This window comes from Octopus bimaculoides, chromosome 2 (genome assembly GCF_046866305.1).
Source record: "Octopus bimaculoides isolate indiv1 chromosome 2, ASM4686630v1, whole genome shotgun sequence".
Classification (NCBI taxonomy): domain Eukaryota; kingdom Metazoa; phylum Mollusca; class Cephalopoda; order Octopoda; family Octopodidae; genus Octopus; species Octopus bimaculoides.
In genome coordinates this window covers 105892903-105910402 of record NC_142929.1, presented here as the reverse complement: position 1 = coordinate 105910402, position 17500 = coordinate 105892903, and the positions used below count along the sequence as shown (strand labels likewise).

Here is a 17500-nt window from a genome sequence, read left to right as displayed (position 1 = left end):
GTTGCCTAGGATATATATATATATATATATATATATACACACACATACATACATACATACATACATACATGTATCACAGAATATTGAGTATTAGCACTCCCTTCCTATCACACATCCTTCTCATCATGATTGTTAATGCCCCTATTCTTTCATACTTCTATCACCGATGCTTCTTACTCAGTAAAGAGCCTAGATAGTGAGCAGAGACATGGAGTTGAGAGGTCCTTTTAGTTGTGTTGAGGATATGGTTACCTCTCTAGCACTAAAAACACACCTAGTACACTTTGTAAAGTGTGACACTGTGAGGACCCTTTAGTCTTGTTGATGGCATGCCACTTTAGTATTGAGGTCATGGAGAAAGCACCCAGAGCACTTGGTAATGTGGTTGGTGTCAAGAATGGCACCACCGTAGAAACTAAGCCCAAAACTGAACATGAGATGAAATTCTCTGACCCATGTAGGTGAGTCTAGTGCCTTGAGTATGTGGTCCACTCTGACTACGATGAGTGCCCAAACTATGCCAGTATGGTAAGCAGGTCTAAAGCAATGATGATAAAAATTATTTTCATTTTATTATGTTATTGTCTATAACCTCAGCTGAGGTGGAAAAAATGATAGAAGCATTACAGCATCAGCTTTTTTTTAGTACCTCAGAAAGTGAGCCATAGCAAACTTGAAGAACACAAATCCATGTCTTGCTATGATTAACTCGTTTCATCTTTTTGGGATGGGTTGGGGTTGAAATATGTCCTGTCATTTACTTTACAAATGTGTTTAAGTCTAAAGAAACATCATATATCATTTTACATTGTACAGGGTGTCCACAAGGTCTGGGTACATGGGGTAAATAAAATCATAACATAAACAATTAAATATAAGAAATTATAATTTCTTAAAGTATGTGTTAATCCCCATGTGGGTATTTGGATAAAAGGTGCATCAGCATGTCCGCAGCTCTGAGCTGAAACTATAAAAAAAAAAAAAAGAAATAATAATTTCTTAAAGTATGTGTTAATCCCCATGTACCCAGACTTTGTGGACACCCTGTATAATGATTTTAATTTTAGATATCAATATATATAGGCTGTATTGACAACACACCTTATATATAATATATATATATATATACAGTCAAAAGGTATTTGAGAGGTACATGATTCAATCTTTGTACACGATCCTGTCTATGTTTTACCAGCTTCTGCTGTGATTATCAATGTACTTCAGCCTTAACCATTTATATCACACACATACACAGATAATTTTGATATAAAAACTTTAAAAATGTGTGGAGTCTGATACATGTTTGTCATATGGTAAGGTAAATATGATTACATATCTGAAATAAGGTTTCATTCAATATGCCATTTAGTCAACTGCATACATTAACAAACAGAGAAGAAATTCTGTTTATCTTACATAGAGCACACATACAGACACACACACACACACACATTCCACATTCTGTTTCAATGAAGCTTTATAATTTGAATAAAGTTAATACAATATAATGGGTTTTAAGAAAGGATTTATCATTTTATACAAATTATATTTTATATTATTTTTCAATCTTTTAAATAAGAGAGTACACAATAAATTACAAGAGGATGACTTTAATCAATAGCTTTATATATAATGTGTGTGTATGTGCTTATTTGGCATTAAAATATTTTACGGTATTGAAGTATGCTGTTGCAAAAAATTTTATCATTGAACAAAATCACACAAGATCATAGTCAGGTAATGTGTCTTTTCAACACTTATGTAATCAATACAATTTGTAATTTACATAATAAAATTATATGCATTTTGAACTGGCACATAGTCCAGTAACTAAACATGTTAGCCATAAATGAAGAAATACGAATCACATTTTTACACTCATGCTACAATGGAAATTACCAATACAAAGCTATTAATACTGAAACATTTATAATACAAAACTGAACATTATAAACACAATGTACTACACAAACACACACACATTTACATACACACATTATATGTATGTATGTGTGTATATATATATATATATATATATATATATATATATATATATATATACACACCTCTACACATGCATGCATTTACATCCATTTACATATTTACATCCATTAAAAACCAATTTCCTGATATCATACAACGCTTTTATCACAGAATTTCTGTATAAATTTAAGCAGAAGTGTTTCACCACAGTACATAGCAGATGAAAAACGAAAAACACTGCCTTTCCAGATAAAAGTAGTGCAGAAATGTTGATGTCACTCCATCTTATACATGCTTTTTCACCAGAGAAAGAAAACAGTTCAAATTATAGATTTATTTATTACATTTCTAATTTATCAAATAAACATTTAAGATAGCTTTCCACTAGTTTTCTTTAATTTCCTGTTTGATATAAAATATATTTGATTGTTCACTGCAATTCAAACAAGTTTATTAATTTAAAAACCTATTACAATATTAAGTTTGTTAGATATAATCTCTGAAGTTACTTTTAAAATGTTTTAATGACAACATGCAATTGAAACAGAAAATACAGCTCCTAAAGGGTGGAAAAGGGATCAATAGTTGTTAGAAAAAAAATTAAGTCTTTAAAAAACAACAAAATATTTGAATTTAATGAAAGTAAAATTTTATATATATTTTTATTAGTTAATTGGTCAAGTCTCTTTAAAAAGGCTTGAAAATATGAGGGCATTTAATAGCAATAAAAAAAAGTAAATGAATGAAAATAAAATTTAAAAACTAAATAATAAAGTTGTGAACCCAGTTTAAATCAAAGATGGAAATCTAAAACCAGAATTAAACAATAATTATAAACAAAACAAAAAAGTTCTCAACTGAAAAAATTCCTTCCAAAGAAAATAAGATAAGATTTCCTAATGGAACATTAAAATGTTAAACAAAAGGTATTAGTTTGGAATATGATTAAAAATGAAATAAATTTGAAAAAGATAAATAAATATAATTAATTAATTATAACAAGATATTTCCAAGGGTCTGACTGATGTTGTCTAGTAAGTTATTAGGAAAAACAGTTCTCGAAAATATTTGATGATTGATTTTTACGCTGAGACAGAACTGTAGCATGCTTATGAATTATATAACCTCTGGTAATAAATTGATATTTATTCTATTTTTGAGCGCTTATAGGAACAATAAGTAAGGATGTTGCTGATGAATGGTATCTTGTATCTTTTCCCCTGTTTCATGATGTTGTAAACCTTTATTGACTTTTAGTTTAGTTAAATGGAGTCCAGCTAATGCTAATTAGGAGAAAAGTAGACCTTATAACAATTATAATAATGAAAATAATGACCACTAATATAAATGAACCATCAATGATCTGTGTTTTTACTTTTTATTTGATATTGTAAAGTAATCATCAAGAACTAGAAAAATTGTTTAATTTTATTAGGTCCAGAAAGAAATAAACATTATCTTTGATTTTTAGTTTCAGTTTGAAATTAGAAATGAAGGATTCATCAAAACAAAGTTGATAAGAGAAAAGTATTTACAATACATACAAGGAAATCCAAAAGAAATGTTAAGTAACAGAATTAAATACAAAACCTGGTAAGTATATTATTTCTGTGTGCCAAATATCATTTGAGATGGAATGTAATTGTTTGGCATGTGTTTAGTTAGAGAGAAGGACAATGAGAGTAGTTGTAGAAGGCTGGAACATCAGGTGAAACAAACAGTGAACACAGCACAGCAATTAGAGAAGGAAGGAACTGGTTGCAAAAGGAAAAGCTGAGTTGAAGATTTTAAAACTTGAGTAGAGTTTTCACTGATGTCTGGTCACATCGCCACAATCTAAAACTATTCTACAAGAGATATAGCATATGTAAGAATAAGTACAGATAAATCATTTCAGAAATTAGGATGAGAACTATAAGGAAAAAAAAAAAAAAATTGTCATCAATAGCCAATTATACTTTGTAATTTTACTAAGAATGTTTGAAAACTGGCATATGACAGGATTCTATAGCTTATATAATTCTTCTCAGTAACAAATGTGTATTAATTTTTCCATGTTTATATATAAGAATTTTCAAAGAATCCATAATAACTTATAAGGAAAGCAGATTCAAATATAATTTACTTTTCAAACTCAGAAATAACTTTACAGCTGTGTGGTTATTAATTCATTATTGGAGACTCATCTTCAGGATGATAAGGACAAATTTATTAGGTGGTTCTAGCTCTAATTAGCCATGACCAAATTTCTTGGCACAAAGTTGTCTATGTTAAAGAATGAAAACAGTAAGTTTCAAAGAGTATTAGCAAAATAAATAAAATGAAATGGCTTCAACCAGGAATTTTTTCATTGACTTACTGGATCTGGGAATGTGGCAGTGCCCATGGCCTTCCTAAATTGGTTCAAAGATTTGGCTCACCAAATATATATGTGTATAATATTTACCATATAGTGATGCTTATTTTTTATAGAGTGTTAATTAATTACACTGGTATGTAACCCACATATTTGAAGGAAGGAAAATAGGAAGTCAAAAAGTTAACAAATTTTTCAGTGACTTTAAAAATTCAAATCAAATGAAGCAATTTTAATTGTGTACTGAAATTAGGTTTACAACTTGTAGATATTTTATTAGAGCTACTTTTTTACATACTGGTATTAATATTTCAGAGAAACAGTACTTTCAGATAAACCTTGTGATGAAATGAAGTCTCCAATAGAATCACAAAATTTAGGTCAACGCTTGTGTGCCGAGTGTGCTGCTTTACTCCATCTCTGAATGCAAGAGAATAGAATCACCAATCTATTATAGAGTTATAGAGGCACATTATGCAGAGAAGAAATTATATAAATGTTTTTCTCCCAAATATCAACATGTAAAATCCCAAATCACTTACACAGATAAAAAAAAAAATGTCTGCATATAAACAAATTTTAGCCCTATATACAAACATATATAAACAGAAACAATTCCTACCTAAGCAAGAATCATAAAAATTATATCTTAAAAGAATCAGTGAAAGATTTTTGTGTAAAGAAGTGAAAACTGGAAGCAGAGAAAATTTATGACATGTATACAAATAAAATAATCAATTTTATATCACACAATACCATGCCATATCACAGAATTGAAAACAGAAAGTCAGTTTAATAATGGCATCATAAAATAGTTTAAGATCTTCAAAGGTAAAAAAGGACAGAACACTTGTACACATCAACATATATTAGCATGTTTTAAAGGAAATACATACATGTGTGAGTGGTTGTGTAAAGTCAATGAAGTCTAATACTTACTTATAGAGATTAAAACTATAATAGGCCACAATTCATTATACACACGCCTGTGCACGCACACACACACACACACACACACACACATCTTCAATGGCCATTGATTACTGACATGCTGAATCACTTTGAAATCTGTTAGAATTCACCTATATCTAACATAAATAAGCTTTCTATGCTTATATTTGTGATTTTGAGCAAAAGACATAATGATAATTAATCATAATATAAGGGAAGTATCCTGATTATTATGTTATTATTATAAACATAATTAAGATTTTGTTTGTAGGACATAACAAAATTTAATTTGCCTGCTTAATGTGTGTGTGTGTGTGTGTGTGTGTGTGTGTGAGTGCACATGTGTGTACAATATTTTCATTTTGGTTAAGTCAATCTCTTGCTACTCTGGAGTTTCACTCATGCATTTACACAGTCACCAGACAAGTTATGACCAGAGATTTTTGATGGAGGTTATGCATGCGTACACATACACACACACATGTATATATAAGATTCCTATCATAGGTTGGATTAACAGGTGTTAGTGGTAGAAAAAAAAAGAAGAAAAGTGAAAAAAGGGGAAAGAAGAAAGAAAAGAGGGGTGGTTAAGAGGAAAATGAGGTAGTCCCCTCTCACAAAATTTTTGGCCTTGTGCCTTTAGTAGAAAGGATTATTATTATTATTATTATTATTATTATTATTATTATCATTACATGCTATATTAGTTGGAAGGGATATTGCCTGGAGATTTGGAAACAAGTCTCTTCAAATCTTTCTTTGTTTTTTTGCAGAATACAGGAATGCATTTTCCTGCAGGTTGACAATGCAAGTCTCAATTCCAACATCTTTCTGCAGGTTGAATGTTGTGTCAAGTGCACCAATTATTACAGGAATAATTGTCACCTTAGACTTCCACTATTATTATTATTATTATTATTAATTATTATTATTATTATTATTAATTATTATTATTATTATTATTATTAAGGACAAGGTGGTGAGCTAGTAGAATCATTAGCATGCTGGGTGAAACGCTTAGCGGTATTTTGTCAACCACTTCAAAGTCGATAAATTAAATACCAATTATGCACTGGGGGCGACGTAATCGACTATCTTCCTTCCCCAAATTTCAGGCCTTGCGCCTATAACAGAAAGGATTATTATTATTAAGGTGATGAGCTGACAGAGTCGTTAGCATGCTGAGCAAGATGCTTAGCAGCATTTTATCTATCTTTGTGTTTCGAGTTCAAATTTGGCTGAGATCAACTTTGTCTTTCATCCTTCTGGAGTTGATAAAATAAGTACCAGGTGAACACTAAGGTCAATGAAATTGACTTACCCCCTCCCTCAAAATTACTGACCCTGTGCCAAAATTTGAAATCATTATTACTATTATTATTATTATTATCATTAGCAGACTTAGTGGCATTTCTTTTGATTCTTTCCGTTCCAAATACAAATTCTGTCAAGGTCAACTTTGCCTTTCATCCTGTTGTAGTTGATTAAGTTCCAGATCAGCACTGAGGTTGATGTAATTGATCAATCCTCTCCCACTGAAATTGCTGGCCTTGATCCAAAATTTGAAACAATTATTACAGTTATTATTGCAAACTAATAGCAAAGTTAAAGTGAATACAATAGTTTATGTCTGTTTTGTGATGGCTTCAATGACTATCCCGATGCAATTAAGCTGCTATTACTTTTTAAGGATATTTTTAGGGTAGTATACAGAAAAGATGCATTCGTGTTTGTTAGTAAGTATTGATTTTTTTACATAGGCACAAAAGCATACATTTTGTAGGAAGATAATAGTTGATTATATTGGTTACAGTACTTGTCTAGTATACAATTTATTGACACTAGATAAATATGAAGAAGAAATAGAAATATGTTGTGCTCTCAGCTTCTTTCAAGTCCAATAGCTTAGCTCATCCTTTCTGGAACACATAGGTTAAATATACTAATATATCTCCTCATTCCTTTTGACTTGCAAAGTTTATTAGAATATGTAGTGATGTAGCTATGAGATTGAAATGATGGATCACTGAGCACAAGGGCATAATGCCATATATGACATTATATTGTGTCTCTGAAAAAGGTACTTTGCTTTCTCTCTAGTTCACCAGACTGAACATAAACTGGGTCTACTCTTAATTTACAATTGAGTGGTTAGTGGTAGGAAAAGCATCTAGCTGTAAATAATTGCTCGATCATGTAAATCATAACTCCAATGCAAACATGTAAAAGAAAACAAATTCTGAACAAACCATGTGCCTCTGTTATCATCTCTTCATATTCTAGAGTTATGCATGAAGATACTAATAGCTGTAAGAATGCATATATTTGCCTTGTATGTTGTAGCTATGAGAATGCATGTGGTTGTTTTGTTGTATTCCATCACTAATTAATTTATTAAAGCTGAGTGAACAAATCTTTGCATTGGAGCAAGTTGATTTACAAATATGTCATAAAGCCTGCCTGGTAAAGAAAACAGGAATGGGTTCCTTGTTACTTACTCCAGGGTAATGAGTTTGCTGCAACCCAGAGCTAAGCTAACAAAACACTCATAACACTCATCAATAAGCACATTGAAGCAACGAAGAAGCCTGTACATGGTTGCTAGACTTGCTAGGAATACCAGTCAAAAGTTCCTCAACTCACAGCTGTATCATATTTTTACAAAGGGCACAATGTAGTAATGTAGTCCTAGATATATTGTGTCTATATGTAGTCTGAGATTTTTGTGTCTGAATAAAAGCCAGAACAACTAAGACTGCTTTTGCACATAGGTCTGTTTAACTAGGACTGACTTGGTGTTAACAATAACAACACTCTCATAATTAGCAGTGCTAGACTGTATGAACAAATTGCTACTCAGTTGACTTGGTAAGCAGTTTGGTAATTGGGTCATTTAGTTAAAACTCCAAATATGGCATGGTCAAGTATGACATTGGGTAAAACTGTCAATTCAACTTTTTCTTTTAATATTAAGGAGAGAGGAAGGAGATCAGCATTCTTGATCTTTTGCAGAGCTTCTGAAACACGGGAAGGGATGATAAAAACCAAGGTCACAATAAGATGCAGCACAGTCAGACACTGAATAATCTACAGATTGGACATCTGACCTGGATGCTTACAACAGAGTGAGCCTAGCTAAATGTGACCAAAGATGATGTTAAAATGGTTGACAAATTTCTGTCTATGTAGAATGATATCTGATTAATAATAGAAACAGTATCTCATTTAGTGTTCAAACTGAAATTAGTATGTTGACCTATCTAATCTAGTTAAGAAGCCAATTGGTGTTGGATAGTTCTACTTGTAATAGAGATACTTCATTTTGTCTCCCCTTATGGGAAATGTAACTTAATTATTTTTCCATCCAGAAACTGCTTTTATGAACACATTTATGATTAAAACCATATAAGTAAAATCTGGGTAAATACTCTGATATAAGACGTATAACTTAGTCTTGTATCTGTTAAGAACCTTCAGGCTTATCAGGCTAGAGCTTATCGTGGTTTCTATGGTGTATAAATGTCCAAGAGTATAATACCTATCTCTGAATGGGATGCTATAGCTGGTACTCATTTCCAGCTAAGTGGACTGGATCAATGTGAAAGATGCATTTTGCTCAAAGAACACAATGTTCCCTCCAGTCTAGGAATTGAAACAATGACCTTACAATTGTGAGTCCAACACTCTAACTACTAGGCCATGCACCTTCAGTGCTTCAAGGCATATAGTACTGTTTTGAAAAATGATGTTAAATGTAGTTAAATAAATGGTTCTTGTATTTTAATGAAAATTGTATTGGAGTATATGTTCAACTAGTTTACTTATTGTAAGTAGTTTTAATTGTTTTATAGTTTATTTTTCAAACTAGGTGGTATGGAATTTGTTGAAGTGGATGTCTTCAGATGAATTGTTAGAGTATGTCCTTTTACAGCTGAGTGTTATCCTTGTAGCTGAAATGTGATGTGGAAGTAGCACCAATAAAAAGCTGGGCAAATAGATGCTCTATGCAAATTACTTACCACGTTAAGTGGAGCAGGGCAAAGTTGCTGAGAAAAATATACTTGTATTTGTGGTAGTATATTTATCAACTTGGTCATCTATCATATATTATGATGGATGAATCAACTTGCATTATATTCATAAGAAGCAAATTATTTTGACAGTAAACAACTGAGTTTGATTCCTGAGTCACTATGTGATTGTTCACCTTGCTAGAAATAGTAACCAAATTTTCCTCAAATCACTGACTTCACTCTTGAAGGGGAAGCAAAAAAAAAAAAAAGAACGCTATCTTTGACTACATTATGGAAAGGAATGAAAAAATTGATAGGTTAGTGATGGCAGGAAAGCCTGTTGTTATATGAGTGTGTGTGTATGTGTATGTATGTTTGTGTATGCATGTGTGTGTGTGTGTGTGTGTGTGTGTGTGTGTGTGTGTGTGTATATATATATATATATATATATATATGTGAAGGAACATGGCTTAGTGGTTAGGGTAATCAGCTCACAATTTTAAGATTGTGAGTTTGACTCTCAGTGGTGCATTGTGTCCTTGAGCAAGACACTTTATTTCATGTTGTTCCAGTTCACTCAGCTGGCAAAGATGAGTTGCACATGTGACTCAAAGGACCAGCCTTGTCACATTCTATGTCATGCGGAATCTCCCTGAGAACTCTGTTGAGGGTATATGTGTCTGTGGAGTGCTTATCCACTTGCATGTTACTTTCAAGAGCAAGCTGTTCCATTGATCATATCAACTGGAGCCCTTTTTGTCATAACCGACAGAGTGCCAGTTTTATATATATATATATATATAAAATAATGAAGGCAGCTATACACAATATAAAACCCAAAAGGAAAAATTTAATTGTCCCTAATTGTGACTGAGGGTGGTGGGTAGCATCTATATCGTTAGACATAGGAGTTAAAAACCCTTAAAGCCACAAGAAGTATCAAATATTAAGGTAACATTTCCTTGAAAAACATGGGTCAATCATAGCGAAAAGACTCAATTATGTTATTTGATTTGTTACATTTGTGTCACAAGTCCATCTAAGTAAATCTAACTCTGGTTATAACAATATATTATTATAACAATACCAGTAATTATTTAATCCTTGATAAATAGTTCTGATTCTGTTTGTATTACTAAATGCAACATTTTAGATAATTCACTTTCATTATGTACAGTGATAAATCTAAATCTAAACAATAATAGAACAAAAAAAAAAAACTAAAATGATTCATGGTAGTAGTACTGTAGTAGCAGCAAATATATTTAGAATGTAGATGATTCTATTACAATAGGCTTAAATTTTTAGAAACAATGGAAACCATGAAAGCACTAAAATTTAAAATAACTATGTGAATAGATTTCATTATGTAACAGAAAAACAACAAGAAATGAAAAACCAATTAAAAAGAATCTATAATCAGTTTTATACAGAGTTATTTCTACATTAAATGAAAACAATCAATCTGTAATTGAATGTGTCTGTTCATTCATTCATTTATTTTACATCTGATTTAGCACCGAATGTAAACACACACACACACACACACACACACACAACAAGCATGTATAGTTTCAAATTTATTCACAAGGCATTAGTTGACCTGAGACTATCATAGAAGACACTTGGTCAAGGCACTGTGCTTTGAGGGTGAACCTGAAATCATATAATTGTGAATTGAACTTTTTGACCGCACAGCTATGCCTGCACCTATACACACACATATATGCAAATACAGTCATAAATTATCTTAAGAACTGAACTTTAAAATTTCCAAACTTTGTATCAGACACGAATATTTCTGAGCTAAATTGTCCATCAGCAGGCTTTATCTGACTGTCATCTCTTGTGTCAAAAGCTTTCTATCAAATTGCACCATTGCAGTATGCAGTTGGAGCTTATCTTGACTCATAACCCTTTAGTTATGGTACTTAGACTCTTCCTTAATGATATTTTTGCTACCACTTGTAGGAATTCTCAGTTGACTCAGATGATATCACTCTACACAGCATCCTTACACAACCTAGATAACTCATGTCAAATCTAAACTTTCTATAACAACTAGCATCTCAAAAACCTTCTCCATGGCAATCTTGTCTCTTTCAATATCACAAAGACATAAACATTACACATACCAAGGAAACAATATTCTATCTTACTCTCTTGGGCATTATGGAATTAAAATTACTCAAAATCATGACAAATTACTGGCCTCTGGATTCACAGGCATGACCAACTGAGACTATGGATATTATTCAACCATGTTGTTGAAGAATCTGTCTTGGAATTCTTTTCTATAGCATCTTAAGCACATTCAAAATGTTGCTAAAACTGCATTCCAAAGACTAACCCTCCTCTTCAGAGCCAGAAAACACCTCAACTTTGAACAATTGCTGATTCTCTACAAAAGAAACACAGTGGAGAATACAGCTCCTACAACTAGGACATTGTTACAGTACACGCACACACATACACCATGCATTCAATAATGATTTTATTAAAAGCAAATATAATAAATAAATTGGATGTGCTTCCCTTTGGAAATAATATGTTAATTAAAATGTATTTTTTTAAGACTTTGGCTTAAATATTTAATTTTTACAAAATTCTGATAGGATCCAGTCAGGTGAAGGAAAATATTATAATGAAAATTCAAACAACTAATAGAAAAAAAATATCTTATTCTATTTATTATATATTTTATTGTTTTTTGATGGTTTATTTAAGTGAGAATAGTATTTTAAAAGAATATTAGAGAAATACATGAATAATCAAATTAATAGTAAAAAAATAGAATTAAATGACTTGATTGTATAGGAGATATTATTGATTACTAGCATAAAGTTAGGCCTCAAATTTTGGGGGATAAAAGAGTATGGTTGATTATATCAAGCCCATGCTGGATTTCACTGATATTTTACTTTAGTAACCTCAGAGGGATGAAAAGCTAAGTTGACTTCAGCTAGATTTGGACCTAGAATGCAAAAGGATGCAAGTAAATATCACATATGATCTGCTTGAAATAGCAACTAGAACTCACTCACATAATGCCCTACTACCTTACAGAAAGGGAGAGATATAGTGGATAATGTAGTTTGAGATACATTGGCTGAAAAAGAAATGATTAGATTAGATGGTTAAGGCTAGAATGCCTTTGATAATAAATGTTTGCCAGTCTGAGCTGAGCTGGAGTTAAACAACACCAACAACAAACATTGACATCAATTTCAGTATTTACAAGTGAAAAATAGACATGAACATCTCACTAGAAATGACAAGGAAATGCAAGTGTGGGGGTAAAACATAAGGTTTCAATAGGTGCACAGTAATTGCTTCTTTGGTGCAAACTGGATAAAGAAATATAATAAAATCAATAAACAAAAAAAAAAAAATAATAAAGAAGTTTAAGACCAATAAATAGTATTTAGAAAATATATAAAATATATATAAACCTTGTATGATTTCACAATGGTAGGTAAAGAAGATTGATTATAAAAGGACATTGGTCATGATAAATATGAAATAAAAGTAGTTTTCTAATGGCCCTGAATCAAGATTAATGTAACACACACACATACACACACACACACACACACAGATTACTTCTATTCCCTATGTTATTGCTAACACTGTGCCTGTATTGAGGATAATTATTTATAATGTTCATAAAATAATTCCACTCACACAAATGTCTTCTTTGGGTAAACATATTTTGAGATTCTATACTATAAGAATCATGTTTTGGGAAGGAATAATTCTCAGTGGGATTCTTATATTCTTTGACTACTTTCACTGGATTGCAGTAGTTGTGAGGCATAACTTTTAAGGGTTTAGTCAAACAAATCAACCCTCGTACTTATTTCATCCTGGTACATATTTTATCAAATCCTATTTGTAGAACTGCTAGGTTAAAGCATAAAGATGCTGACACGTGTTTGTTGTTGTCATCATCATAAGTTTTCCATGCTGATATAAGTTAGATGGGTTGTCACAACTCAAGTCAGTCCTTATTTAAAGTTACATCCCTCCTAAATGGATTATAGGAGCACATCTTACTCATATGTCCCATACATATACACACATGCATGGATGACGGGCTTTTGAACAGTTTCTGTCTACTAAATTCCACTCATATGATACTGGTTAAACTGAAGCTATAGTAAAAGACATCTGGCCAAAGTTCCATGTCTGGGGATCCAGAATTATGTGATATAAAGCAGACTTCTTAGTCACAGAGCAATAACTGCAATGTCTGCCTTTATAAAATCACCCTTTCTGTACAAGAAATTACTGTAGTTTTCCTCATTATTTAAATTTAAATTCACAAAGCTAATGGATCCATTCTTGAAGTTCATGGTTTACTAATTTATAGATATGCTTTGTGATGCATTAATGTTTTCTTGTGCATCTATCTTTGATTTAATAACACCAGCTGCTCAAATCTACACTACTTAGGGCATAAGGTAGAAATGCTTTACAAATTTATTTTATTACTTTGTTGTGTGACCCTGCATTAAATCAAGGTTCAAGCAGGTCAAAGGTTTTAAATAGTAAGTTGCTACAGGAGATCCTTATCTGTTACTATATTGCCTATTGCAACAGAAACAAAACTGGCATGTTCTCTAGAATAAGCATATATCACAGAAGATGAACATATTTGTTTAACTCTACATCTAGCATTCATTGCTCATGATAACATTTAGTTCATCACATACATTGCTATGTTTATACATTATGAGCAATGATGTCACATACAAGCTACAAAGCAGAGCGAGTAGTGAAATATATGACAAAGTCAGACAGGATATGAAGTAACAACCTTGGTAGAATGAGTACATCAATGAGAAGAACATGAAGTAGTACAGTTACAATGCTATGGAAGCTTTGTCTATTGAAGACTTCATTACACTTGAGTGCCTATCTCAATCAGACAAACTGATTACTCAAGCAAGGAACTTTTTAAGATAAAAATAAAACAACATAAAAAACAAAAAATTCAAATTTAGAAAAGTTGTTTCTTTTGAAGTTAAGAGATCTGAACTCACAACTGAAAAGAAAATATTTCTGGACTGAATCTACTTGAGCTTTAATAAATAATAGTATCTTATAGACAGGTTTATTATAGAAAATAGTAAGTTAATATGATAGGTAATGAAATACAAAGATCAAAACTTTCTATTTAAGTTCAATGATATGATGTAATTATTACAGATAATAGTAACATTTTAAAATCAGAAACTTAGAACATAAATTTTGCAATAAAATCCTCTTTATAACAACATGACTAAGGCAGACATAAACAGACAAACAACAAAAATAACTAGCATATCCACAGTGAAAGGATAACAGATTTACAATGTGTTTACAACAATGATTTGATAATAGAAAAGACATAACACAGAATGGAATCTTCCAATTCAATCACTGCTGATAAGACTAAAACCATTGGTAAAATAAAATGGTATTTCAACAAAAAGATACAATATTATGACATGTTTGAAAGCAATAATTTAAAATTTAGTGGATCGACAATTAAATATTGTAGGTATGTGAATGTTGTTAAATAGAAATATATTTATGGCAGATAAATCTTCTGTTTCCTTTGAATATGTAAACAGAAAAAATAACATCTTATGATTTTACAAATTACTCAGTAAAGATATAATCTTGAGGAGATGTTAGTGTTTTAACCAATGATTTGTAGGTTTTTATTATTCCTTGTGTACTGTATTGTTCTCATGAGAAAACATTTAAGTCTAATAGATATGAAAGAAACAATAATAAAACATTGAACAAAATTAACATTGATTCAGTAGTTTGGTATTTATGAATTCAAATATTGTTTTGGCAAAAGTCTGAGAGAAAACTAAATTATTTGGGGTAATAGAAAAATTTAGTAATGCCCTCAAAATGCTTCTGTATCTGAAAGAAGGTGAGGGGAGTAAAAAGAAAATATTTAAAATAGAAACAAAAACATATTCATTTGTTACAATGCATTCAGTAAAATAGATCTTCATGTAACTTTTGTTATTTCTGTTACTAATTCAAATATATATTTATCTTTGATCTAATAAATTAAACAATCTAGTCATTACTCCCCCAACTATTGTTTACTATTTATCTTTATAATTACACGTTCATTGTTGTATAAATCCTATGAATTATGTTTTAATGAATGAATGTTTTTATAATATTTAACACTTATTTGTTATAAAATGGGACTGTCCACACAGTAAAAAATTATTCCTGTGACCAGATTTGAATTATACATTTAAGAGAAAAGTACATTAAAAATTCAGTCTTTTGATTTTGAAAAACCTTATTTCTATTTTTTAAAGATTTTTACATACTTTCTTTCAGTGATCTAGTATGTCAGTTATTTAGTCAAATTGTTTGTGTAAGAAATTTACAGGTGGACACAGTAATAGTAACTATGTAGTTATAAATAGGGAGAAGAACCTGTTTTCACCTTTTCTTGGGCTGCAATGTAGGATCTGTGCTCTAACTAAATCCATGAATTTGTATGTAGCCTTATGATGGTAAGTTGCAAGAATTGAGTAAAACAGATGTGATACAAATGAATATTTTATAGTTTTAAGGTTTAAATAAAGCATTATTATACTATAGATGAAATGTGTTATGTTTGGCATTATTAATACTATTTTTTTTTCTTATAAAGCATAAAAAAATTTATTTATAAAATGCAGAATGAAAATTGATAAAAGAAATAATAAAATTACTGAAAAATAGTAATATAATATAAATAGTATATAATACAAGTAGTTCAGCTTGGTGAATTGACAAACAACTTGATGTGACATAAGAAGAGGAGGAAATGAAAATTCTACCTAATATTCTAATCTAACAAAGAAACTAAACAAGTGTAAAACTAACAAAACTACTAAAATAACACAGAATCTAATTAAGCTATTGTCATAATTAAAAAAAAATTAAATTGTAAAAGCTACAACAACAAAGATACATATCAAATGTAAGCTACTGTGCAACATAGAAATAATTTGACATTAAATATTATAAGGTTTTAAGGTATTTTATGGTAAATGAAAAATTAAAAGGAATCAGGTTGTGTATCAATTATATACTCTATATTTAATTAATCTCTATAGTAGATCAAACATGATATTGGGAATCGAAGATGCTAATAAATGATAACCACTGTTTCTAGAAGCATTTCTATCATTGGAAAACATTAATCATACCTAATTCAAGCCCACAACTTTAAGCCTAATCTCTACTTTTCTGTAGGCACACACACACACAATTGTCATCATGTCGTCATTGTTGTTGTCATTATTGTCGTTGTTCTCATTATCATCATTATTCAATGTTCATATTCCATGCTGGCATAGATTGGATGGTTTGACAAAATCCAGCAAGCTGAGGATTGCATGGGCTCCAATGCCAGCTTTGGCATGGTTTCTACAGCTAGATACCCTGCCTATGGCCAACTGCTTTATAGTGTATACTAGATGCTTCTTTTTCATAACACTGGCACTTGTAAGGTCACCAAGTCACTTACAAGACAAAGAAAAAGAAGGAGACTCTTCATTTGAGTCGGAGTCTATTTGAGAGAGGGAGATGGCTTTAAGTTAGGTGTTGAAAGGCTAAAGTATGATAGAGTGACAAGCACAGGTGTCTTCCTATAAAGGAGATAAAGGTGGTGGTGATGAGGTGCTGGAATATACTCCCAAGGTACAAGACAAGTATATAAACAAGAATAAGGACAGTGGAGCAGAGTGGAGGGAGAGTGTGGATAATTTCATAAGAGTATGAAAGATGAGTTACATATGGTTAGAGAGGGAAACAGAGGTGAATGATAAACAAGGGTGGAAGTGTGGTTGATGGTAATTATCAGTATGGAGATGGGGAGGTGAAAGTGATAGAAGAAGTAGTTCAAGAAGGAAGAGATGACGAGGAGCAGTATGGGCAGGGTGGAGAGCAGTGGTATCATAAACTTGCAGATAGAACTGAAAGTGGAGAGATGATGTGCATGGCCTGAGAGTGAGAGATATACAAAGATGGTGGCTAGAGATACATGAAGGTGACTATAGTGAGTGGAGGGAGGCAAGAGCAACATTGGAAGTAGATATGAGAGTGTTGAGAATGATAGCAGATATGAGAGGTGTTAAAGATCAGGTATGGCAGAGAGAGAGAGAGAGAGAGAGAGAGAGAGAGA

General features: G+C 31.4%; 1 protein-coding gene across 34 annotated transcripts in view; it reads right to left on the bottom strand.

Moving 5' to 3' along the window:
* LOC106878324 (calcium-activated potassium channel slowpoke) overlaps positions 1 to 17500 on the bottom strand; it is a 329393-nt gene that overhangs the window by 914 nt on the left and 310979 nt on the right. For 3 of the 34 annotated variants that reach the window (XM_089347382.1, XM_089347395.1, XM_089347405.1), the window contains 2 exons: positions 6353 to 6414; positions 4592 to 4759 (listed from right to left, as the gene is read on the bottom strand). The exons of 24 other annotated variants lie outside the window; for them this stretch is intronic. In XM_089347382.1, coding sequence (XP_089203508.1) covers positions 6382 to 6414 — 33 coding nt within the window. In that variant the 3' untranslated portion in view covers positions 4592 to 4759; positions 6353 to 6381. Of the gene's footprint in view, positions 1 to 3573; positions 3831 to 4591; positions 4760 to 6352; positions 6415 to 17500 lie in introns of those variants that run through there. 7 more of the 34 variants (XM_089347381.1, XM_089347394.1, XM_089347404.1 and 4 more) reach the window with 3 other exon arrangements.